Genomic DNA, 26247 nt, shown 5'->3' with positions numbered 1-26247 from the left:
AGCTACTTGGAAGGCTGAAGTGGGAGGATTGCTTGAGCTCAGGAGGCTGAAGCTGCAGTTAGCTATGATCACACCACTGCACTCCAGCCTGGGTGACAAAGTGTGACCCTGTCTCAATTTTTAAATTTTAGATGGAGTCTCACTCTGTTGCCAGGCTGGAGTGCAATGGTGTGATCTCGGCTCACTGCAACCTCTGCCTCCCACGTTCAAGTGATTCTCCTGCCTCAGCCTCCCAAATAGCTGGGACTACAGGCATGCACCCCCATACCCAGGTAATTTTTGTATTTTTAGTAGAGATGGGGTTTCACCATTTTGGCCAGGATGGTCTGGAACTCCTGGCCTCAAGATCCACCTGCTTCAGCCTCCCAAAGTGCTGAGATTACAAGCATGAGCCACGAGGCCTGGCCTCAATTTTTTAATTAAAAAAAAAAGATGCGAAACAAGATGTAATCATTGCTATGCAGTAAAACATACCTTTGGTTTTTTAGCACCTTGGCTTTTACATTTTTTGTGTGTTTATTTTGTATTTTTTGTATGAGAATTAATACATGTAAATTTAGAAAAATTTAGAAAATTTACAATTTAGAAAAAATGAACAAAATTATTCAAATTACATATGTTCTTTTAAAAATTTTTGTTATAGACCTGATTTATTGTTTTTCTCCCCCTCCCTCTATGCAATGACATTGATCATTTCCCTTGTTGGGAATTGTAGTAAAGCAAATCCTAAATAAAATCATTCAAAAGACCAGACAAGAACAATGGCAGAGGCTGTTTCTTGATTACTCACCGAAGAGAAAAACTGCACTTTCACATCTTCATACAGAGGTGGACAGTTGAATACATCAATTATTACTCTGTCTGTTTCAGCATCATGAATTACCTGGGAATGAACACATGGAATTTAGAACTATAAACCTAGCTAATGATAATGATGAAGTTCCTTTTCATAGTACTTTTGGTCCATAAACCAATCACTACATATGTAAATAATTATTAATAATCTTTTCTAGTTGCAATACTATTGTTTATATGTGTGTGTTTTTTTTTTTTTTTTTTTCGAGACAGAGTCTCACTGTCACCCAGGCTGAAGTGCAGTGGCATGATCTCAGCTCACTGCAACCTCTGACTCCCAGATTCAAGTAATTCTTGTGCCTCAGCCTCCTGAGTAGCTGGGACTATAGGTGCATGCCATCACGCCCAGCTAATTTTTGTATTTTTAGTAGAGATGGGGTTTTACTATATTGGCCAGGCTGGTCTTGAACTCCTGGCCTCAAGGGATCTGCCCACCTGGGCCTCCCAAAGTGCTGGGATTACAGACATGAGCCACCATGTCCTGCCTGTTGTTTATATTTTTTAAAGGCCAACATGTTTGAGGGTTATCATGAGGCACTTTTCTTTTTCTTCTTTTTTTGTGACGGAGTTTTGCTCTGTTGCCAGGCTATAGTGGCGTGATCTCTGCTCACTGCAACCTCTGCCTCCCAGGTTCAAGTGATTCTCCTACCTCAGCCTCCTAAGAAGCTGGGTCTACAAGCGTGCACCACCACGCCCAGCTAATTTTTGTATTTTTAGTAGAGACGGGGTTGGCCGTCTCTACTAAAAGTGCCTTACTTTTTTTAAGTGCCTCACTTCAAAAAAGTGTTGAATTTTCTACTAGACTTTAATCAATTAAATATTATTTAATGTGTGTCATTTGTTTTTCATGCATTAGGGCCTCTTTTGAGAATACATTAAGACGCTCAATTTTAAAGCTAGCATTGACATTCAAAAAGTAATGCATAACTCATCATGGCTTTTTATTTTCTAAATTTAACAAATAACAACAGGGGTTCATAACACTTGATGTTTTATCAGAACTCTTGTGTTTGTCAATGGGATCTTTGGACTTGACCACCGCAGGCTGCTGGATGGAGTGACCAAAGATAGGTCAAGTTTTGTAATGAATTACTTTGAAGCTATACTATTTCTTTGGCTTACTCTCATATAAATGATGGCACCTAAAATAAGAAAAGTCTATGTTAAGGCCCTGTGAAAAACACAAAAGGAGGTACAGACTCAGTTGGTTCCTTAAGGAAGCTGTACATATAAGAAATAATAGTAGAATGGTATATAACTCAACCTGTATGATGAAGCCTGGGTGTGCTCTTATGCACTATTGGGTGCTAGTTAACAGGAGGTGCAGAATGCGAACATTTCATTGAGGAGGTAGAAACTGAATTGGGCATGAAACAGCAGGTGTCCCCAAACTTTTTACACAGGGGGCCAGTTCACTGTCCCTCAGACCGTTGGAGGGCTGCCACATACTGTGCTCCTCTCACTGACCACCAATGAAAGAGGTGCCCCTTCCTGAGGTGCGGGGGGCCGGATAAATGGCCTCAGGGGGCCGCATGCGGCCTGCGGGCCGTAGTTTGGGGACGCCTGGTTTAAATAAAGGAAGAAAAGCTCTGAAAATAGAATCTAGTCTATTCAGAGGGAAAAAGACCAGCAATAACACAAAGTAGAAATTAGAAAAATAGGCCGGGTGCAGTGGCTCATGCCTATAATCCCAGCACTTTGGGAGGTCAAGGTGGACAGATCACCTGAAGTCAGGAGTTCAAGACCAGCCTGACCAACATGGAGAAATCCCTTTTCTACAAAAAATAAAAAATTAGCCAGGTGTGGTGGTACATGCCTGTAATCCCAGCTTCTCGGGAGGCTGAGGCAAGAGAATCGCTTGAACCTGGGAGGCAGAGGTTGCAGTGAGCCAAGATCTCACCATTGCACTCCAGCCTGGACAATCTCGAGAGCCAAACTTCATGTCAAAAAAAAAAAAAGAAAGAAAAAAAAGAAATTAGAAAAACAACAACAAAAAAGGTCAGGCCATGTGGTTCATGCCTATAATCCCAGCACGTTGTGCTGAGGGAAAGGTTGCTCGAGCCCAGGGGGGTTGAGAACAGCCTAGGTAGTACAGCAAGACCCAGTCTCTACAAACAATAAACAAATTGGGGGATTGCTTGAGCTCAGGAGGTTGAGGCTGTGGTGAGCCATGACTACGCCGCTGAGCTACAGCCTGGGTGACAGAATGAGACCCTGACTCAAGGCAAAAAAATGGGAAAGGAAGAAAGGAAGGAAAGAAAGAACCAACTAACTAATGAACAAAATTACAGTTGTGTTCCAAGAGCCAAAAGGAATGACCCAGTTTATTTGGAATGAAGTCTGTAAGCTCAGGTGTTATGTTAGGGCTATGATATCTTAAGAGCTCAAGAGCCAAGGCAATAAGAGTGAGGTTGCTGAAGAATATGGTGGGGCATTTCCTATGTGACAAAGAGGCCTGATAATTATCACATGTAACACTTATTTAGTGATTTATAGTTTACAAAGAAACTTTATATATATATATATATATATATATATACACACACACATATATATATACACACACATATATATATGTATGTATATGTATATATTATTTAATTTAATTCCCACAACACTTGAGATGTGATATTTATTTTACAGATAAGTATGTTGAGCCAAAGGTGTCAACTGGTTTTGACCATGGCCACACAGTGTGTCTTCTGCTCTACCTACAACTTTTCACAATGAGAGCCATATTTCAGGATGCGTATTTCAGGGTTCTATACATTCCATTATACAAGGAGAAAGAAAAGGTAAGGTGACCACTGTAGAAATCTAGGCATGAGCAAACGAGGTTCTGGACAGTTAGTGGCAGTGAGAACAGAAAGGCAGGAGAGCACAGAAAAATTTCAAAGGCATAATCAACAGGGATTGATAACTAACTGGATTTAGGGGACCGAGGCAAAGAGAATCAAAGCCCAAAGCCTGAGTGGGAGAAAGCTGGTGCCATTTGCAGAAGCAGAGAGAAAGCTCACTGATAATTCAGACAGGCTAAGGCATTTCAGTTGGAGTGGAGACTGTTCATGTTGTAGCTCCTGCATCTACAACTCAGTGGGTGCTCATAAATGTCTGTTATATAAACTAATAAATAATAGTTTAACTAAAGGGGATGGGTCATTCCTTAACCAAGAATGAAGCATTTGCTAAGAACAGAAAGCCAAGGGTCAGGCCTAGGTGAATGCCCTCAGTTGGGAGAGGCCAAAAAAAGGGGTGGGGGGAGGCAGAGAGGGGAGGAATGCGATTAGTAATAGGAGAATTTGAGACAAAGGCCTGAGTAGGAATTCTAAGTTTATGGTTATTAGACCCATGAAGGAAGCTTTCTTACTGGTTCAGAAAAGGTTTATAGTTTTAGGCATTTCTTCATTGTAGCAAAACTTTGACTATAAGCTCCTTGAGATTCCTCCCTAGTTCCTTCAGTCTGCACTGTTTCTCATAGGGTTATCCCACAGAACCTCTGACTTAGAATCACTTGGGACATTGCTAAGTTGATCGATTCCTGGGCTGCATTCCAGAATTCCCAAATCATACATTGGGGGTACAAACCAGGAATGTAAACCTTTACAAGCTCCTCAGTGGTTTTCATGTACACTAAAATTTTAGAATCACTGCTCTATAATAAAAGATAAAATGACCAAGAAGAAAAGAATATGGCTAAAAATAACCAGATATGTAAATTAAAATCTTTAATACAGTCCTGGGAACATGCTCAGCGTTTGTGGAAAAGTGAAAGACAAAGCAATGCTGAACAGAAATAAATTCTGGAAAGTAACCTGAAAAAACTGTTTTGAACAAACAGGTTAATTTATCTTGGTTTGCATCCAAATCCAGTGATACCAAGCTGGATATTAACCAGAAAGCATTACGTAATCTCTTTATGGTGAATGATAGTTTAGGGAGGTGAACATTGCTGGTTTGACATTCAGCCTTAAAACAAACATCAGATTTTTTCAATTCACATGTTTTCTCTTACCACACAATTTTTTAAAGAAGTACAGGAAAAGACAACCCTTTTCTCCATTACTATTTGGACTTTTAGATCATTTTCATCGCCTGATCCAATACCTAAATAAAATTTAAAAGTTAGGTTGGTTAGCACAAAGATCAAAATGTCTCACCAATTAACATCATGGATTAAAAAGAGAAAAAAATTATCCAAGTTAACAATGTATCAGTAGCTACTTATTTGGTCTTGCATGGATTTTTGTCTTTGAAAGACAAGGCTTCAAGCCCAGTTCTGTCTCCTACAGCATTTTCTAAGAGAGGGGATTAAAACACACACACACACACACACACACACACACACACACACACACACACACACACAATCAGCTTCAAAGACTTGGAATCCCATCACTTCATCTTTCCAGAAAAAATATTTAGGGCAGGTGGACCAGACATGGTGGCTCAAGCCTGTAATCCCAGCACTTTGGGAGGCAGAGGTGGGCAGATTAGCTGAGGTCAGGAGTTCGAGACCAGCCTGGCCAACATGGTGAAACCCTGTCTCTACTAAAAATACAAAAATTAGCCGGGCAGGGTGGCGTGTGCCTGTAATCCCAGCTACCCAGGAGGCTGAGGCAGAGGCTGCAGTGAGCCAAGATCGCACCACTGGCACTCCAGCCTGGGCGACAGAGCAAGACTTCAAAGACAGGTATGAGTTAGGATCATCTGTATATATAGCTATGAGCAAAACCCTCCCAGAGTGGCCCTCCTGCCCAATTCTTCAATTATACATAAAGCGCTTACCATGGATCGAATAAATAATGAATCTTTTAATAAAGAGTATCCTTACTGGAGGGAGATTCCAGTTGTACTGGTGTTTCACTTGTGCAAAATATCCAACATATCTATTCTGAAAAGCAACAGACACCTCACTTTAAGTGGAGATGAAAAGTCTAAAGTCAACATTCTTTTTTTTTTTTTGCATAAAGCTTGTTAAGGGGAGTAAGTAATTAAGGAAGTGTTTACTGATGCCATTATATAACTAGACACTTTTAGGGATATTGCCTCACAACTATATACCTTGGGGGGAAAATACTGAATTAAATGCCATAGGGAAGTAACAAGGGTGAAGCCAGGTCTGGTTTATAGGCTGCTTATGGTTGAGAGGGCAACTAATCAGAACCAACAACAAAACAGTTACATCAGCATCAGTGCACAGATAGCAGCTTAGTTGTGACTGAGTTAGAGGAAGGTTCGTGGTTTAGTGAAGAGCAGCTTCCTGGCATGAGAGAATGGTATATGTGAAAACTCAAGAGGAATACCTCCATACCTCAGTAGCAGATTTCATGTCATTCTTCTCATTTCTGACAGCTAGAATTTCTTCACTTTCCATTTCCCCAGTTCTGTTTTCACAAGGAAGCCCTGGGATTCTCTTAGCCTTGTCCTTTCCCTGGGGTAAGCTGTTCCCAATGGCTCTCCTTGAATTTTTCTCAAAGTTGTTGAAGAGCTTTGGTACTGAATCAACTGGTTCAAAATTTAAAAGTCTGCCAGGCGCGGTGGCTCATGCCTGTAATCCCAGCACTTTGGGAGGCCGAGGTGAGCGGATCATTTGAGGTCAGGAGTTTGAGATCAGCCTGACCAACAGGGTGACCCTGTCTCTACTAAAAATATAAAAATTAGCCATGCGTGGTGGTGGGCACCTGTAATCCCAGCTACTCAGGAAGCTGAGGCAGGAGAATCGCTTGAACCCAAGAGGTTGAGGTTGCAGTGAGCTGAGATTGCACCACTGTACTCCAGTCTGGGTGACAAAGTGAGACTCTGTCTCAAAAAAACAAAGGACTCAGGTTCACAGACTGTTCCTTATCCATTGGGAAATGTTCACTACAGTAACTAACTGCCATACTTTCCTTTAGAAAGGGCCAGTCAGGAGGAAGGCTCATGAAAGTTCTTAACCTAGGAGTAGATGTAGTCAGCAGAATGGCCCACAATGCAGGATCAGAACGTGATGGTGTCTGAGAATCCCCACCAGATACAGAGGGTACTCTCTCCTGAGGTCTTGCCAACACGGCTCTCAACCTGCAGCTGGGTCCCTGTGTTGCTTTCTCAGTGAATCGGAAGAGATTCAGTTGCAGCCTCTGGTGTGCTAGTTCTGGACTACAGTTAGGGAACCTACGCACAAGTGTAAAACCACTGGGGACAAGGAGATGCGTAGATAGAGCTGTTGAAGGCGCTCCATCTAGCATCCCCTCGGCTCCTGCCACCAGATTCTCAATCTTCCCCTAAATGGCTTTTGCTCCCATGTTTCCTTCCCCTATAACTTAAAACAACATGAACATATAGTAGAAATTAAGACAACCAACCCGTAGGGGGCACTCACTAAAAACAAAGAAGATACTGTGAGAAAAGCGGGGAAAGATGGATAAGCCATGGGCCTTGCCTTTAAAGGGGATACAGAAGTCACCACTTCAAATAGCTAGAGAATAACGCAAAGTGACGTAGTCCTGAAGAGAAACACAAAAGGCTTTAAGAACTGAAAAAGCAAGAGACTACTTCAGGCTGAGAAGGGAAAGGGACTCCAGGAAAAGGGGCATGAGCAGTGGCATGAGGGTATCAAGGGTCCACAGGCTGGAAAACAGCACACAGTCGGAATGCGTTCGAGCGTGGGATGTGTGCATGCACACAGCAGAAAAGTCAAACTGTGGCTCTCGAGTGCCAGGTTGAAACATTCAGTTTATTGCCGTTGGCAGCAGGGACATAGGATGGATTTTGAGCACGGAAATGGCATGATTAGGGCTGCACTTCGGTAAATTCACCTATTACTTTTAGCTTATATCTATGACTATCTTTGTTTTGTTTTGTTTTTGGCTTAGGTGTGGGAAAAAAGTATCAGTGGATAAGGCTGAGTTCTTTTGGCCCAAACTAAAGGCTGAGGATCAGTAGTTACGGTGTTCTAACAGGGCCAAGAGTACTTACTCAGCTCCTACCACTTAAAGAAAAACTCATTTACAGCCATATCCAAATCTGTTTAAGAATTCCCAACCCAGTCTCACTTCAGTTTGAGGGACAATATAGAAAGACAATAAAAATGAGAAGCTGTGCATAGCATGGGCTTCGGAGTCTGACATCTAGATTTCAATCTTTAGTCCAAAAGTTACTTTCTCTGGACCTCAGTTTTCTAATGTATAAGACGAGCATCATAGCAGTGCCTACTCATAAAGTTACTGAGAATATTAAATAAGATAGTGAATGTGCAACTCCTAGAATACTTCAGCAAAGTCTAGAACGTTATAAATGCTATAGGATAAACATCCTGGTTTCTGCAATAAACAATGTACAAGTAATTAAAAAAAATGGTGAGAAATCTATGAACTTAGATTCTTAAAAGAGACTTAGGAGACACAGAAACCAAGTGAAATGTGTGGACTTTGTTTGAATTTTCTGATTGAAACAAACGAAATTTTCAAAGATTTTAAGACAATTTTGGAAACAAACATGGACTACAAATTTGATATTAAGGATTTTTAAGGTGTAATATTTTTAGATATGATTAAAAAATATTAAGGATTTTTGGTGGTGAAGAGTACTTAAATGTCATACTAAAATACTCGTGGGATAAAATGATCTGATGACTGAAATTTCCTTTAAAATAACCCAGGTTTAGAGAAAGCAAGAATGGAGAGTGGGGTTGGGGGTGTGAGTGGAGCGGGAAAAGAATGGATGAAACGTGGCTGGTTGCAGGCTGAAATGACTGTTGCCACAATGTCACGACTATATGGGGATATATGGTATGATTCTCTGGACTTCTGTATATGATTAAAGTTCTCCATAATAAAATGTTTTTAAAAGAAAAAATGGAGTGACGGTGTATATTTTATATAAGTGTTGTGGGTATTAAATGAGATATGTAAAAGTGCAATACTGTCTGGTATATAAAAGGGTTTTTGGAAAGTTTATTTCCCCTTATTTTCTGTTTTAAAATACACCTCCCCCAAAACACACAGAAAAGACACACACACACACACACACACACACACACACACACACACATACAAAGGGGAGTTATCCAGAAACAGTCTTTGTGATATTCTGCAAGGGTTGAATTGGCTTAGTAAGGGTTTGTGAAAGACTTGCATCTTTTTTACATTGAAATCAAAGGCTGGTGATTTTAGATAAACTTCAGGGTCCTGGAGCCTTAGGTACTGGACCTTCCTGCTTTGGGAGAATAATCAATTCCTGAGCTCCATAAACAATAACCAGTATGGAATAGAAAGCAGGGTGCTCTGAGGGGAAGTCAGAGCCCCCAACACGTGGGCAGCTCCTGAAGCATGACCCTCAGCCTCAGGGAGGGACCAAGGCCATGCAGGGTGCCCGACTGCTGCCGGATCGCCAAAGGAAAAGAGTCTAAAATAAAAGCAGGTAACAGGGGGCAATCTTAACCCACTCCCCCAGAAAAACTCCCCCTTTTGAAAAGAAAACTTACCTGAGAAGGCGTTTCTACTCCCTGAAATTTAGTGCTGTTCGTTTTATCTGTTCGCCTTTCTCCAAAGTAAAACAGGCTTTCCTACAAAAAAGGGTATAATCCAACCATGGTCCATCTGCACTCTTTCCTTTCCTGTATTAGGCACCCTTAGTGTTTCTATGGCTACCTTCTTTCCTAAAGTCAGTGATTTTTTTGGGGAGGTGGAGTCTTGCTCTGTCACCCAGGCTGGAGTGCAGTGGCAGGATCTCAGCTCACTGCAACCTCTACCTCCTGGGTTCAAGAGATTCTACTGCCTCAGCCTCCTGAGTAGCTGGGACTGTAAGTGTGTGCCACCACACCCAGCTAATTTTTTATATTTTTAGTAGAGATAGGGGTTTTGCCATGTTGGCCAGGCTGCTTTTGAACTCCTGACCTCAAGAGATCCGCCTGCCTCAGCCTCCCAAAGTGCTGGGATTACAGGCATGAGCCACAGTGCCTGGCACAGTGATCTTTGGGCAGAGGCTACCCAAAATAACAAAATTAACAAAGCCACATCAAGGACTTCTCTCATTCAAGGATTCGTAAATTTATAAAATTTTAGAGCTGGAAAGACCTTAGAAATCATATGGTCCAACTCTTCTTTCCATATTACAAATAAGAACACTGAGACCAAAAGAAAACCAAGCAATCTGCCATGAGATGCTGCAGCCAGTTAGCGGCAACACAGGCCTGGAATACAAGTCCCTGGTTCTCAGTCTAGGGCTCTGGATCAATGACTGTCAATGACTTTCAAACCTTTTGTTTTTAAAGCTGCAAATCACATTAATAGCCTAGGAGATACACACACACACACATACATACACACACCCCAATACTTAAACTTTTTGATATTTTCTATTCTGCTTTACTCCATTTTATTTTTAAAAGATGTTAGTCACAACCCAGTAACTTTATTTTACAACTCCCTGATAAATCATGATCCATAGCTTGAAAACACCATCCCAGCACATCCATTTTCAAAATGTGTGTCTTAAATTAGAAAAAACAAAGTCGGCCGGGCGCGGTGGCTCAAGCCTGTAATCCCAGCACTTTGGGAGGCCGAGGCGGGCGGATCACAAGGTCAAGAGATTGAGACCATCCTGGTGAACATGGAGAAACCCCGTCTCAACTAAAAATACAAAAAATTAGCTGGGCATGGTAGTGCATGCCTGTAATCCCAGCTACTCAGGAGGCTGAGTCGGGAGAATTGCCTGAACCCAGGAGGCGGAGGTTGCGGTGAGCCGAGATCGTGCCATTGCACTCCAGCCTGGGTAACAAGAGCGAAACTCCGTCTCAAAAAAAAACAAACAAAAACAAACAAAAAAAAAAGAAATACCAAAAGTGGTGGAATTGGAGTGCTGGGCACTGGGGATAACCACCACTTCTTCCCTAGACTATAGGCCAAACAACTCAAGCAGAGCTGCTGGAAATGGTAGCATTTCAGCAAGAAAATGGCACAAAGAAAAACAACTGAGAACTCTGCTTTAAGTAGAAACAACCCACCTTGTCTTACCAGAAATTTCTAGATGTCAGACTCCACATGTATTGACTAAGCAAAGATATTTACATTGAGGAGAGGCTTTGTGTTCAGTTGCCCTTTATCTATCTAAGAGTTGTGAGGATGGTCAAGACTCTTTGGAGAATTTATCTAATTAAGCTTGATATTATTCTCAGGAGGAAGGAAGACGTGTGATACCAGTAGGAGTAAAAGCAGGGTCAGGTGAGGTGAGAGAAGCATCTTGGTTACTGAATGTTTTTTGTATCTGTGTAATATAGCTTTACTCCCCTCACCTTAATCCAGCCCCATCAGGTCTTGTCTTTATTTAAAATGTTGATATTGCATATATCATAGATTTTGTGCATTAATTTTTACTGTTAAAATATTGCATTAAAATTATTTATTATAATTCTTGCAATTGTTAGCATTCCATTAAATTTTGCACCTCATTGACTTCACTCTAGTCCTGGCAAAGAGATTCTTAAGTCATCTACTAACCAGTGTATGTTAAACAAGAAAGTATCAAAAACACACTTTCTAAAAACTGCTTCTCCAATTACAATTTCACTCAGCACCATGACTAAAATTCTTACCAGTGATGTTTCAGAACTAGCAAACTCAATCATCATAAGACAAAGTTTGTAGTAACATCTTTCATACCTCTGCAGTTAAAAATATTTCAGAAGCAATAAGACAGGCACAAACCATTGTTCCAGTTCTTCCTAGAAAAGAAAAGTTAGTTCAAGATATAAAAAAATACACTCAGAAATATTCAAGGAGTTCATTTTAAGTTGATTTTCTTTCTTTTTTTTTTTGAGACAGAGTCTTGCTGTGTCGTCTAAGCTGGAGTGCAGTGGCACAATCTTGGCTCACTGTAACCTCCTCCTCACAGGTGAAAAATACACAAATAACATTTACAGTAAATATTTCTCACTGCCTCTCTACAAAAGGACATGATGAAGTATTTACTAAATCTGTAAGAAAGCAATAATTCATGTCTTTTATAACCTTTTTTGGATAATAGTTAAACAGAAAAATTCCCATTTATTACACTAATATAACTGATTCCAAAATTGCACAAATACAGTAGAAGAAAAGATAACTTTATACCACATATAAATGTAGATTTAAAAATATACATATATGGCCGGGCGTGGTGGCTCAAGCCTGTAATCCCAGCACTTTGGGAGGCTGAGGCGGGTGGATCACGAAGTCAAGAGATCGAGACCATCCTGGCCAACATGGTGAAACCCCGTCTCTACTAAAAATACAAAAAATTAGCTGGGCATGGTGGCGCGTGCCTGTAATCCCAGCTACTCAGGAGGCTGAGGCAGAAGAATTGCCTGAACCCAGGAGGCGGAGGTTGCGGTGAGCAGAGATCGCACCATTGCACTCCAGCCTGGGTAACAAGAGTGAAACTCCGTCTCAAAAAAAAAAAAAAAAAAAAAAAAAAAAAAAAAATATATATATATATATATATATATATATATATATATATACACACACACACACACACACACACATATTTTTCAATGTAAATTCAGCAATGTAGAAATACCATATATCAATATCAAGTGCCATTTCTCTTAAGAATGCAAGAATGTTTTTTCCAAGATGGCAGATTACAGGCTTTTAGCATGCCTCCGTCATTTGGATATAGCAAGCGAGTACATAAAGATCAACTCTGTGAGCTTTAATTCAAGAAAGAAAATGGCAATTCCCTGGAATTATGAAGGACACCCCAGATGCTGGGGAGGGCAATGCAGGCCAACAGCCCACATAACAGCATTCGACGGATAAAAGTGAGTGAAGCCTCAGTATGTGAGAGAGGCAGACAGTATCCCTCTGTCTTACCTTTCCACTGGAGATCCAAGCAACCCAGGCAGAGGAAGAGCACTGTTTCTCCCAAGTCCTGGGGCTAATTTGAGGAGAGACTTGGAGACTTTGTGAGGGAAAGACACAGGAAAAAGTTGCAGGCATTTTTCCAAATCAGGACTGAAAGCAGGATAACTTTGGGGGACCTTCCCAATCTGGCTCCACCCATCTTGTCCCCACAACCCCTCTACCCCTAGGGCTGAGGAAGGAGCTTAGATTAATGCGAACTCGAGGAATCAGCCTATTGCCTGAGGCAACAGAGAGTTCCTCCCAATAGACAAGGATCAAGTATACAGCCAGCAGCACTGGCCACAGCCAGCTCTTACCCATGGCACCACGTACTGGCTTGTAGGTATATATAAAACCTGCTGACAGAAGTGCATAGGACTACAGAAGCAAAGCCAAAAGACCCTACCTAGCATGCTCTATAGTCACACCCCCCTAGGGGGGAGGAAAAGGGAAAGAAGAAAACAAACAAACAAACAACAACAACAAAAATAATATCATAGGAAAGGAAAGAAAAAGAAAGAATGCTAGTATCTCCAGACGAGAAGGACCAGTACAAGAATTCTGGCACCATGAGAAATCTGAATGTAGTGACACCACCGAAATATCACACTGGCTCTCTGGCAATGCTTTCTACCAAAATGAAAACTCAGAAAGGATAATAAAGAATTCAAAGCAGGGGTTGCAAGGAAGCTCAATGAGATTCAAGGTTGAAATCAACAAAAAGAAACTTCTAAATCAATCCAGGAAATGAAGGAAGAGACAAACATCTTAATAAGAAATCAATCAGAACTTCTGAAATTAAAAAAACTCACTTAAGGAATTTCAAAATACGATTGAAAGCTTTATCAATAGACTAGACCAAGTAGAAAACATAATTTCAGAGCTTGAAAACTGGTCTTTTCAGCTAATCCCGTCAGACAAAAATAAAGGAAAATGAATTTTAAAAAGTGAAGAAATATGAGATCATGTAGGGACCAACCCTACGAATTACTGGCATTCCCTCGAGAGAAGGAGAAAAAGAGAACAACCTGAAAAGCATATTTGATAGAATAATTCAAGAAAAGTTCCTCAGTGTTGTTAGAAAGGTAGACATCTAGCTACAATAAAGCCAGAGAGCACCTGCAAGATGCTATTAAAAATGAACATTATCAAGGCATATACTTACCAGACTGTCCAAGGTCACTGACAAAGAAAAAAACCCTAAAGGTACTAGAGAAAAAGGCCAGATCACATACAAAGGGAGCCCCATCCGGATGACAGCAGACCTCTCTGCAGAAACCTTACAAGTCAGAGGAGATTAGAGGGTCTGTTTTCAGAATCTTAAATAAAATAAATTATAATCAAGAGATTCATATCCTGCCAAGCTACTTCCTGAGTGAAGGAGAAATAAAAACATTTTTCCAGAGAAGCAAGTGCCAAGAAAATTCATTACCACTAGACCAGTCTTACAAGAGATACCTACAGGAGCTCTAAACATGTAAATGAAACAATGATACTTGCTTTCATAGAAACACACAAGTACATAGCTCACAGACCCTATAAAACAACCATACAATAGAAAGTACAAAGCAACCAGCAAACAATCTCATGATAGGGTGAAAAGCTCACATGTCAATATTAACCTTGAATATAAATTGTTTAAACACACCACTGAAAAGTCATAGAGTGGCAAGTTGGATTAAAAAAACAAAACCCATCTGTCTGCTGTCTTTAAGAGACCCATCTCACATGTAACAACACCAACAGGTTCAAAGTAAAGAGTTGAAGAAAGATCTATCATACAAACAAAACACAAAAAAGAGCAGGGGCTACTCTTCGTAAAACAGATAAAACAGGCTTTAAACCAACAATAGTAAAAAAGGACAAAGAAGGGTATTACATAATGACAAGGAGTTCAATTCACCAAGAAGGCTTAACTATCCTAAATATATATGCACCCAACATTGGCTCACCCAGGTTAATAAAACAGATACTTCTAGACCTATGAAAAGGCTTAGCCACACAACAATAGTCAGGGAACTTAAACACCCACTGATAACATGACACAGATCATTAAGATAGAAAACTAACAAAGAAATTCTGCATTAAAATTCAACACTTGGCCAATTGGACCTAATAGAAACCTAAAGAACACTCCACCCATCAACCACAGAATATACATTATTCTCATTTGCACACCAAACACATTCGAAAATCAACCACATGTTCTACCATGAAGCAAGCCCCAATAAATTTTTAAAAATCGAAATCATATCAACCATTCTTTTGGACCAGAGTTGAATAAAAATAAAAACCAATACCAGGAAGATCTCTAAAAAACCACACAATTCATGGAAATTAAGCAACTTGCTCCTGTATGACTTTTGGGTAAATGACAAAATTAAGGCAGAAATAAAAAAATTATTTGAAATAAATGAAAACGGAAACACAACATAAAATCTCTGAGATGCAGCAAAAGAAGTGTAACAGGAAAGTTCATAGTGCTAAATGTGTACTTTAAAAAGCTATTAAAATCTCAAATTAATGGTGTAAATATCACACCTAGAGAAATCAGAAAAACAAGAACCCCAAACCTAGCAGAAGAAAAAAATAACGAAAATCTGAGGAAACGGAACAAAACTGAGACCCCTAAATCAAAACAAAGAATCAAAGAAACCACACAGGGAGAGGAGCATCACACACTGGGGTCTGTGGGGGGGAAATAGAGGAGGGACAGTGAAGGATGGGGTGTTGGGGAGGGATAACATGGGGAGAAATGCCAGATACAGGTGATGGGGAGGAAGGCAGCAAATCACACTGCCATGTGTGTACCTATGCAACAATCTCACATGTTCTTCACATGTACCCCAAAACCTAAAATGCAATAAAAAAAAAAGAATCGAAACCAAAAATTGATTCTTTGAAAAGACAAACAAAATCAATAGACTGCTAGCTCAATTAACAAAAAGAAAGAAGATCCAAATAAGCACAATGAGAAATGACAAAGGTGACATTACAACCAATCTCACAGAAATAAAAAAGGTCCTCTGAGACTATTATGAACACCTCTATGCATATACACTAGATGATCTAGAGGAAATAAATAAATTCCTGGAAACACAGAACCTCCCAAGATTGAATAAAAAAAAAAAAAAAAGTGAAACCCTGACCAGACCAATACCAAACTCCAAAATTGAATCCATAATTTAAAAACTTATGAATTGGTTGGGTGTGGTGGCTCATGTCTGTAATCCCAGCACTTTGGGAGTCCAAGGTGGTCAGATCACTAGGTCAGGAATTCAAGACCAGCCTGGCCAATATGGTGAAACCCCGCCTCTACTAGAAATACAAAAATTAGCTGGGCATGGTGGCAGGCGCCTGTAATCCTAACTACTCAGGAGGCTGAGGCAGGAGAACTGCTTGAACCTAGGAGGTGGAGGTTGTAACGAGCCAAGTTCATGCCACTGCACTCCAGCCTGGGCAACAGAGCAAGATGCTGTCTCAAAAACAAACAAAAAACCTATGAATGAAAAAAGCCCTTCTACGAGTTCGGTGAGGGGAGGGGCATCTGCCATTGCTGAGGCTCAGGTAGGTGGTTTTAACCTCGACTGTGTAAACAAAGTCACCAGGAAGTTTACAAAGCAACTGGGCAGAGCCTGCAGCAGCTCAGAAAGGCCTCTTCAGACAGACTGTCACTTGTCTCCCTTCTTGCTGGGCAGGGCATCTCTGAAAAAAGGCAGCAGCCTGTCAGGGACTTATAAATAAAGCCCCCACCTTCCTGGGACAGAGCACCTGGGAAAAAGGGGCAGCTGTGTGTTCAGCTTCAGCAGTCTTAAACATCCCTGCCCAGCAGCTCTGAAGGGAGCAATAGATCTCCCAGCACAGCACTTGAGCTCTGACAAGGGACAAACCACATCCTCAAGTGGCTCCCTGACCCTGTGTATCCTGACTGGGAGACAACTCCCAGCAGGGGCCAACAGACACCTCATACAGAGGAGCTCTGATTGGCATCTGGCAGGTACCCTTCTGAAATGAAGCTACCAGAGGAAGGAACTGACAGCAATCTTTGCTGTTTGGCAGCTCCCCATGGTGATTCCCAGGCAAGCAGGGTATGGAGTGGACCTCCAGTAAACTCCAGCAGACCTGCAGCCAAGGGGCCTGACCGTTAGAAGGGAAACTAATAAACAGAAAGAAATAGTTTTAAAATCAACAGAAAGGAGATCCACCCAGAGACCCCACCAAAAGGTCACCAACTTCAAAGACCAAAGGTAGATGAATCCATGAAGATGGGAAGAAACCAGTGCAAAAGGGCTGAAATCTCCAAAAACAATAATGCCTCTTCTCCTCCAAGGGATCACAACTCCTCACCAGCAAGGGAACAAAATTGGATGGAGAATGAGTTTGATGAATTGACAGAATCGGGCTTCAGTAGGTGGGTAATAATAAACTTCTCCGAGCTAAAGGAGCATGTTCTAAACCAACGCAAGGAGGCTAAGAACCTTGAAAAAAAGGTTAGACAAAATGCTAACTAGAATAGCCAACACAGAGAAAAACATAAATGACCTGATGCAGCTGAAAAACACAGCATGAGAACTTCATGAAGCATACACAAGTTTCTTGTTTTGTTTTGTTTTGTTTTGAGACAGAGTCTCTCACTGTCTCCTGGGCTGGAGTGCAATGACACAATCTTGGCTCACTGCAACCTCGGCCTTCCAGGTTCAAGCAATTCTCCTGCCTTAGCCTCCCAAGTAGCTGAGATTACAGGTGCCCACCACCACACCTGGCTAATTTTTTGTATTTTTAATAGAGACGGGGTTTCATTATGTTGGCCAGGCTGGTCTCAAGTTCCTAACCTTGTGATCTGCCCACCTCGGCCTCCCAAAGTGCTGGGATTACAGGCATGAGCCACCATGCCCAGCTGCATACACAAGTTTCAATAGCCAAATCAATCAAGTGGAAGAAATGATATCAGAGATTGAAGATCAACTAAATGAAGTAAAGAAGGCAAGATTAGAGAAAAGAGAGTAAAAATAAATGAACAAAGCTTCCAAGAAATATGGAATTATACGAAAAGACCAAATCTACATCTGATTGGTGTACCTGAAAGTGACGGGGAGAATAAAACCAAGTTGGAAAACGCTCTTCAGAATAGTATCCAGGAGAACTTCCCCAACTTAGCAAGGCAGGCCAGAGCCTAATCTATAACTAAACACAGAATGTGTATATTAACTAATGGGCTTGAAACTAGTCAATAAGACTAAAACTTGATTTTACTGAGTTATATAATTAGTTTACAGTGTTATATTTTCCTAGAATTTGATATAAAAATTGATTCAGAGTCCACTAAAAATGTAATTCTTTATGTTTGTTAAAAATTGTGAAATATGCTTAGATGATTATTTAAAGCCTACACCTGAATGAGAGAAAATCTAACTGAACTTAAATTGGTTGGATTTACAAATGGCTTTTTCCCCCCATTTTAACCCCACCAATAATGTCAATTTCTTTTTATCATTACACTATCAAAATTCCAGTATAATTTTTGAAATAGCATCTCTATTGGCTCCCTGAATCTAAAAGATTCTCACAAAATATAACAACAACCTTAAATATTACTGAAACAAAAACAGACATTACAGACCAATGGAACAGAATGGAAAGCCCAGAATAAATCCATGCATTTATAGTCAGCTGATCTTCGACAAAGGTGCCAAGAATCCATGATGGGGAAAGGACAGTCTCTTCAATAAACGATACTGGGGAAACTGGATATTTACTTTTGGAAGAGTGAAATTGTACACTATCTCACCCCATATACAAAAATCAACTCAAAGTAAACGCTTAACTGTGAAACCTGAAATTGGAAAACTACTAGAATAAAACATAGGGAAAAATCTTCTTGACATTGGTCTGGGCCAAGATTTTTTTGGATATGACTGAAAAGCATACGCAACAAAAGGAAAAATAGACAAATGATATTGTATCAAACTAAAAAGCATTTGCACAGCAAAGGAAACAATTATAAAGAGGCAACCTACAGAATGGGAGAAAATATCTGCAAAGCTTACATTAGACAACAGGTTAATTTTTTTTTTTTGAAAAAAGGAACTCAACACAATAGCAAGAGAACAAGTTACTTCTCTAGAAATTGGGCAAAGAACCTGAAAAGATATTTTCCTAAAGAAGACATACAAATGGCCAAGAGGTATATGAAAAAATGTTAAACATCATTAATCATCAGGGAAAAGCAAATTAAAATCACAAAGAGATATTTTCATACCTGTTAGGATGGTCATAAACAAAAAGACAAAAGAAGAGTTGGTGAGGATGTAGAGAAAAGAGAACACCCTTGCACACTGTTGGTATGAATGTAAATTAGTAGTTATTATGAAAAACAGCACAGAGATTCCACAAAAAAAAAAACAAAAACAAAAACAAAAAAAATATAACTACCATAAAATTTGGAGATTCCACTTTCGTGTATATTTGTGTATATATCCAAAGGAAATGAAATCTGCACTCCCATGTTCACTGCAGCATTATTTACAATAGCCAAGCTATGGAGTCAATCTAAATGTCATCAATGGATGAATGGATAAAGAATATGTGGTATATACACATAAGGGCATACTATTCAGCCTTAGAAGATATCCTGTCACTTGAGATAATATGGATGAACCTGGAGAATGTTATGCTCAGTGAAATAAGCCAGGCATAGAAAGACAAATACTGCATGTCTCACTTATTTGTGGAATCTAAGAAAGTCAAATTCATAGAAGCAGAGAGTAGAAGGGTGGTTACCAGGGACTGGGGGGACAAAAGTGAGGGGATTGTGGAGATGTGGGTTTTTATTTTATTATTGTTTCTTGAGATGGAATTTTGTTCTTGTTGCCCAGACTGGAGTGTAATGGTGCGATCTCGGCTCACTGCAAACTCCACCTCTGGTAATCAAGCAATTCTCCTGCCTTAGGCTCTCAAGTAGCTGGTATTACAGGCATACACCACCATACCCAGCTAATTTTTTGTACTTTTAGTAGAGACAGGATTTCACAATGTTGGCCAGGCTGGTCTTGAACTCCTGACCTCAGGTGATCCATCCACCTCGGCCTCCCAAAGTGCTGGGATTACAGGCATGAGCCACTGCACACGGCCTGAGATGTTGGTTAAACGATGCAGAATTTCAGTTAGATAGGAAGAGTAAGTTCAGGAAATTTATTGTACAACATAGTGACCACAGTTAATAATAATGTATACTTGAAAATTGCTAAGAGAGTAGATTTTAAACGTTCTCACCACAAAAAAAGTATGTGGAGTGATGCACATGTTCATTAGCTGGATTTAGCCGTTTCACAATGTTTACATATATCAAAACATCATGTTGTATACCATAAATATACTGATTTTTATTTGTTAATTTACAAATAAAAAGCCACCTTAAATAAAATGAAAGTACTCTCACATTCTAAAATTAAAGACTATTTATATTTTGAGAGATATAAACTGGAAAACCAAAAATAAAGAAATCCAAATAGTAGGAAAAAAAAGAAAAAATATGCTCAACCTGAGTTTTTTTTTTCCTACTTTCTTCCCTTTCTTATCCTCTCCTTGTCTCTTACCTTTCCTCCTGCCCTCCTTCCTTTCTCCTTCCCTTCTTTCAGTCTTGGAGCTAATATTTTTAAATGCTAACAATTATTAATACTTATTAATAGCAATATGTATCTTGCTCTTGTACTGTATCTATAGTTACATGTCTTTAGAAAGGGAGAAATAAAAAGGAAAATGTTTTACCTTTGCCTCCTTTACAGTGAATCGCTATGATGTTTTCGGGATCTTGAGTCATCCACTCACTTGCTTCCTTTGAGAATACCACCATCTCACTGATTCCAAGTTTAAGATTTTCAGTTATTTTTAAAAAATTAAGCCCAATATATTTAGCCCTCTTTCTGATAGTCAACTTAGCATAAAACTTACCGTAAAGTGGGGACATTATGGTCATCAATCATGATTCTACTGACCCTATTATGGAAGTGCTTAGGATCATAAGCTCTTTCACCTAAAATAAATAATATGTATGTCATATCTCTATAGGTAATACCATAGTAAATGATGAAGTTATTAATAGGTTAACATATCTTTTTTTTTTTTTTTTTTGAGACGGAGTTTCGCTCTTGTTACCCAGGCTGGAGTGCAATGGCGCGATCTCGGCTCACCGCAACCTCCGCCTCCTGGGTTCAGGCAATTCTCCTGCCTCAGCCTCCTGAGTAGCTGGCATTACAGGCATGTGCCACCATGCCCAGCTAATTTTTTGTATTTTTAGTAGAGACGGGGTTTCACCATGTTGACCAGGATGGTCTCGATCTCTCGACCTTGTGATCCACCCGCCTCGGCCTCCCAAAGTGCTGGGATTACAGGCTTTAGCCACCGCGCCCGGCAACATATCTTATTAGAAATTCCTTATCCATCTTCAAAAAGAGCTTTCCAAGTTGCTCCTGCTGCTCTAAAATAAATGTAAAGGTCTCAAAAATGTAAGAATAGTAGTGGTTTACCCATCTCATGTACCCTAAACTCAACTTACTTTTGTTTAATAGGTGTAATTTTTAACTTTCTAACAGACTACTCATTATATTATTGCAGAGTAGTTAGAAACCACACAAGAGGCAAATGCAGCTGACCAAAAAGACTGCCTTCTGAAAATGTCTATTTAGTATACAGGTAGAGGGAAAAATCAAGAGAGACAGAGTGGTAAGCTGGGTTACAACCTATTTTCTACAGAGTTTTTTTGTTTGTTTGTTTTTGTTTTTGTTTTTTTTGCTTTTTTCCCATCTACGGCCCTGCTCTCATCACAACCCACTGCTGATGGATCAGAGGACTCATTTGTTAAATTGTCTATGTCCTCATAACACAATCTGGCAGGAGAAACAGAAAGATTCTCCTAAACCTAGTATTGCCAGAACAGATCTTCCCTAAAATGGTTTGCTTCCATGCCAGCCTCATTGGTCCTGCCAGAACTGCCTCCTTCATAGAGTACTTTGTGCTGCTAGGCTAACTCCTACCAAACGGGGCCAGTCCAAGGCGGGGATTTTAAAATTCATTCCTCACCACTATGAAATACTTATGATTAAATGCAATATAAAAAACAAAATCATCTTCTTATATGCAGTAATCTACTTTCTAGATACAGTAGCAACATATAGAGTAATGTACATACTGCAGAGATTGTAGACACGATAGTGGTTTGGGTGCTTCTTGTCTAGAAACCGTACAACTTCCTAAAAAAAAACACACACACACCTTACATATCCACATGGCACCTTTTTTTTTTTTTTTTTTTTTTTTTTGAGATGGAGTCTCACTCTGTCGCCGAGGCTGGAGTGCAGTGGCGCAGTTTCTGCATACTGCAACCTCTGCCTTCCAGGTTTAAGCAATTCTCTGCCTCAGCCTCCTGAGTAGCTGGGATTACAGTTGTGTGCCACCATGCCTGGCTAATTTTTTGTATTTTTAGTAGAAACGGGGTTTCACCATCTTGGCCTTGGCCAGGCTGGTCTTGAACTCCTGACCTAGTGATCCACCTGCCTCGGCCTCCCAAAGTGCTGCGATTACAGGCGTGAGCCACTGTGCCCAGCCCAGTGGTTACTACTTTCTATTAATTTGTCTCTCACTAGCGTCTTCTAGGGGAGATTCAGGGAATACCAGGGTATGCAAATTTCAAGTGTTAATCCACTGTGTTTTTTTCACGTAGTCCACAAAGTATGTTTGGCTATTCAGATTAGTCTCTAGTGTAAATACACACTGTTTAAAGCGATCAGATAAGTAAATTAGCTGGTTAACTAACTTTAAGTAAATTTGTTCCAAATCACTAATTCACAGTTAATGTGGTTCTTATTTAAATCTGATTCATACTGGTTCTTATTTAAATTTAATTCTGAATAGATGCGTCTTAAGATAGTGATCTGCATGTTACAGTCTACCTAAGCACTATGTAAACAAATAAATGCAAAAAGTATATAGTATGATCGTGTGTATGCATGACAGAAAAAGATAAACATTATATCAAATTTTAAATAACTGGTAACACTATTGAGACTTTTTTGGCTCATCTGTTCTCTTATTTTTTTTTAATGAAGATATATGTGTACTTATGAGTGTGTGTATATATATATACACACACACACGTGTGTATATATATGTGTATAACCTTTAAAATGAAAAACAAATAGTAGTTATTATTTAAAATACAGTTAATACCAGTATATGAGTCCCATTATTTTCAGGAAATATATCTTTCTGAAACATACACACATAAACATATATATCTCTGTGCAACAACAAAAATGACACAAAATTTTAAAACTGATTAGTATGGTAACCTCAGAGCAATGTTTACAGGCTTAATATTGAGAAAAATAAAATTAAGGTATCAAAGTCATCCATTTATTAAACTTGTTTTCTGTTAGGAGAATATAATAAGTCAAAAAGATTAAAACTGTGGTCTGGACTTAAGACAGACAAGTCATAATGAAAGGACAAAAGCCCAGAAACAGACCTACACATATAGTTCATTTGATTTGCAATAAACATACCTCTGCAGTTCATCGGGGGCAATTATGCTCTTTACAATAAATGGTACAGGAGGGATTGATAGCTCTATGAGAAACATGAACCTTCATACTTTATATATTTACAACAATTGGAGATCAGTCATAGATCAATATATTGACAGAGGTGCTAGTTACATGCATATATACTTATGTATAATATCAAGATATACACTTGATGAGTGCAACTTAACCATATGTGTTATACCTCAATAAAAACGTGATTAGATATGCATGCATATACATATGTGTACTTACATCAGGGCATACGTACATATAGATAATTTTATACATCTTTTTACTTCAACTTTTATTTTAGGTTCAGGGGTACATGTGCAGGATATGCAGGTTTATTACACAGGTAAATAAAGGTTCCCGCTTGGAAACCAGATGTCCCACTCTCGCTATGTACTACATTTTCTTTATCCCATCTATCTTTGATGGGCATTTAGGTTGATACCACGTCTTTGCTATTGTGAATACTGCTGCAATGAACATATGTGTACATGCATGTATCTTTAGAAGACAATGATTTATATTCCTTTGGGTATATGCCCTGTGATGGGATTGCTAGGTCAAATGGTATTTCTGCCTCTAGGTCTTTCAGGATTTGACACACTGTCTTCCACAAGGGTTGAACTAATTTACACACCCACCAACAGTATAAAAGCATTCCTTTTCCTCCGCAACCTTGCCAGCATATGTTGTTTTTTTGGCTTTTTAATAATGGCCATTCTGACTAGCATAAGATGGTATCTCATTGTGGTTTTGTTTGCATTTCTTTAATGATCAGTGAGGTTGAGCTTTTTTTTTTTTTTTTTTTGAGACGGAGTTTCACTCTTGTTACCCAGGCTGGAGTGCAATGGCGCGATCTCGGCTCACCGCAACCTCCGCCTGCTGGGTTCAGGCTATTCTCCTGCCTCAGCCTCCTGAGTAGCTGGGATTACAGGCACGTGCCACCATGCCCAGCTAATTTTTTGTATTTTTAGTAGAGACGGGGTTTCACCATGTTGAACAGGATGGTCTCGATCTCTTGACCTTGTGATCCACCCGCCTTGGCCTCCCAAAGTACTGGGATCACAGGCTTGAGCCACCGCGCCCGGCTTTTTTTCATATTTTTGTTGACTGCATGTATGTCTCTTTTGTGAAGTGTCTGTTCATATCCTTTGTCCACTTCTTAATGGTGTTGTGTATTTTTCTCATAAATTTAAGTTCCTCGTAGATTCTGAATATCAGAGATCTCATTTGCCAATTTTTGCTTTTGTTGCAATTGCTTTTGGCATTTTCATTATGATCATGCCTATGTCCTGAATGGCATGGCCTAGATTTTATTCTAGAGTTTTTACAGTTTGGGGTTTTACATTTAAGTCTTGAGTTAATTTTTTAAGATGGTGTAAGGAAGAAGTCCAGTTTCAATTTTCTGCATATGGCTAACCAGCACTCCAGCACCATTTATTGAATAGGGCGTCCTTTCCCCATTGCTAGTTTTTGTCAAGTTTTTGAAGATCAGATGGTTGTAGGTGTGCGGTCTTATTTCTGAGTTCTCTATTCTGTTCCATTGGTCTATATGTCTGTTCTTGTACCAGTACCATGCTGTTTTTGGATACTGTAGCCTTGTAGTATAGTTTGAAGTCAGGTAGCAGGATGGCTTCAGCTTTGTTCTTTTTGCTTGGGATTGTCTTAGCTATTCGGGCTCTTTTTGTTGTTGTTCCATATCAATTTTAAAATAGTTTTTTTTTTTTTTTTTTCTAATTCTGTCAAGAATTTCAGTGATAGTTTAATGGGAATGGCATTGAATCTATAAACTGCTTTGGGCAGTATGACCATTTTCACAATATTTATTCTTTCTATGCATGAGCATGAAATGTTTTTCCATTTTTTTGTATGTATTCTCTGATTTCTTTGAGCAGTTGTTGTTATTTTCTGTTTGTTTTTTCTTTAACAGGCCACTCTACTATAGTGCTTCTGCAGTTTGCTGAGGGTCCATTCCATACCCCAGTCACCTAAGTTTCTCCAGCACCTGGAGCTATTACCAGTGAAGACTGCAAAACAGCAAAGATGGCAGCCAGCTCCTTCCTTTGGAAGCTCTATCCCAGGAGTATACTGACTGGTAGCCAACTTGCACGTACCTGCAGGAGGTGGCTGGAGACCCCTGTTGGGCATTCTCATTCAGTCAGGAGGCATGGGATCAGGAACCCATCCAAAGAAGCAATCTGGCTGCTTTTGGGTGGAGCAGGTGTGCTACATTCTGGGGACATTTCCCTCTCTAGACCACCTATATTCTCCAAAACTAGCAGGCTGGAGTGGCTGAGTTGGCCAAACTGCAGAGATGGCAGCTGCTCCTCCTGCCAGGAGCTCCATTTCAGGGAGAGATGAAATCTCTGTCCATAGAGCCATTGCTGGAATAGTTAAAGCCCCTGTAGGGAGTCCTGCCCAGTGAGGAGGAATGAACTGGGGTCCTGCTTAAAGAAGCAGTCTGGTCACAATTAGCTGCGCTGTGGGGATCTCTTTTTTTGTCCAGACGGTCTGTATTCTCATAGCTGGCAGGCTGGAGTGGCTAAGTCTATGAACCACAGTGATTCTGGCTGTGCCTCCCCAACTCCCCGGTAACTCAGACTCATCTGAGGCAGACTCTAACCCGCTGCTGTTGGCTGGCTAGGATTCCAAGCCAGTGGGTTTTAACCTGTGAGGTGCCATGGAAATGGGGCCTGCAGAATGACACTGCCTGCTCCCTGGATTCAGCCATCTTCCCAGAGATATGTATGGACAGATTTCCTACTGTGCTGAAGATCCCAGGGGCTGGAGTATGCAAAACTCCTGGATTTCTGTGTGTGCCTGAACAACTAATGTGCCGAGACTCCACACAGCTCTGTGTATCAGACCCAAGGCCCTGGTGGCGTGGGCTCACAAGGGGATCTCCTGATCCACAGGTTGCAAAGATCCATGGAAGAAGCAGA

The 26247-nt window shown here is 40.1% G+C and overlaps 1 protein-coding gene across 1 annotated transcript in view; it reads right to left on the bottom strand.

Moving 5' to 3' along the window:
• Window positions 1-26247, bottom strand: part of LOC101029698 (phosphatidylinositol 3,4,5-trisphosphate 3-phosphatase TPTE2-like) — a 73876-nt gene that overhangs the window by 3174 nt on the left and 44455 nt on the right. The window contains exons 15-22 of the mRNA XM_074387807.1: window positions 21904-21964; window positions 20667-20748; window positions 20484-20572; window positions 11493-11554; window positions 9317-9397; window positions 5641-5746; window positions 4868-4959; window positions 791-883 (exon numbers count right to left, since the gene is read on the bottom strand). Coding sequence (XP_074243908.1) covers window positions 791-883; window positions 4868-4959; window positions 5641-5746; window positions 9317-9397; window positions 11493-11554; window positions 20484-20572; window positions 20667-20748; window positions 21904-21964 — 666 coding nt within the window. The remainder of the gene's footprint in view (window positions 1-790; window positions 884-4867; window positions 4960-5640; window positions 5747-9316; window positions 9398-11492; window positions 11555-20483; window positions 20573-20666; window positions 20749-21903; window positions 21965-26247) is intronic.

Source organism: Saimiri boliviensis, chromosome 16 (genome assembly GCF_048565385.1).
Source record: "Saimiri boliviensis isolate mSaiBol1 chromosome 16, mSaiBol1.pri, whole genome shotgun sequence".
NCBI lineage: Eukaryota > Metazoa > Chordata > Mammalia > Primates > Cebidae > Saimiri > Saimiri boliviensis.
The sequence above is the reverse complement of the archived record's forward strand: the minus strand, read 5'-3'. Positions and strand labels throughout refer to the sequence as shown.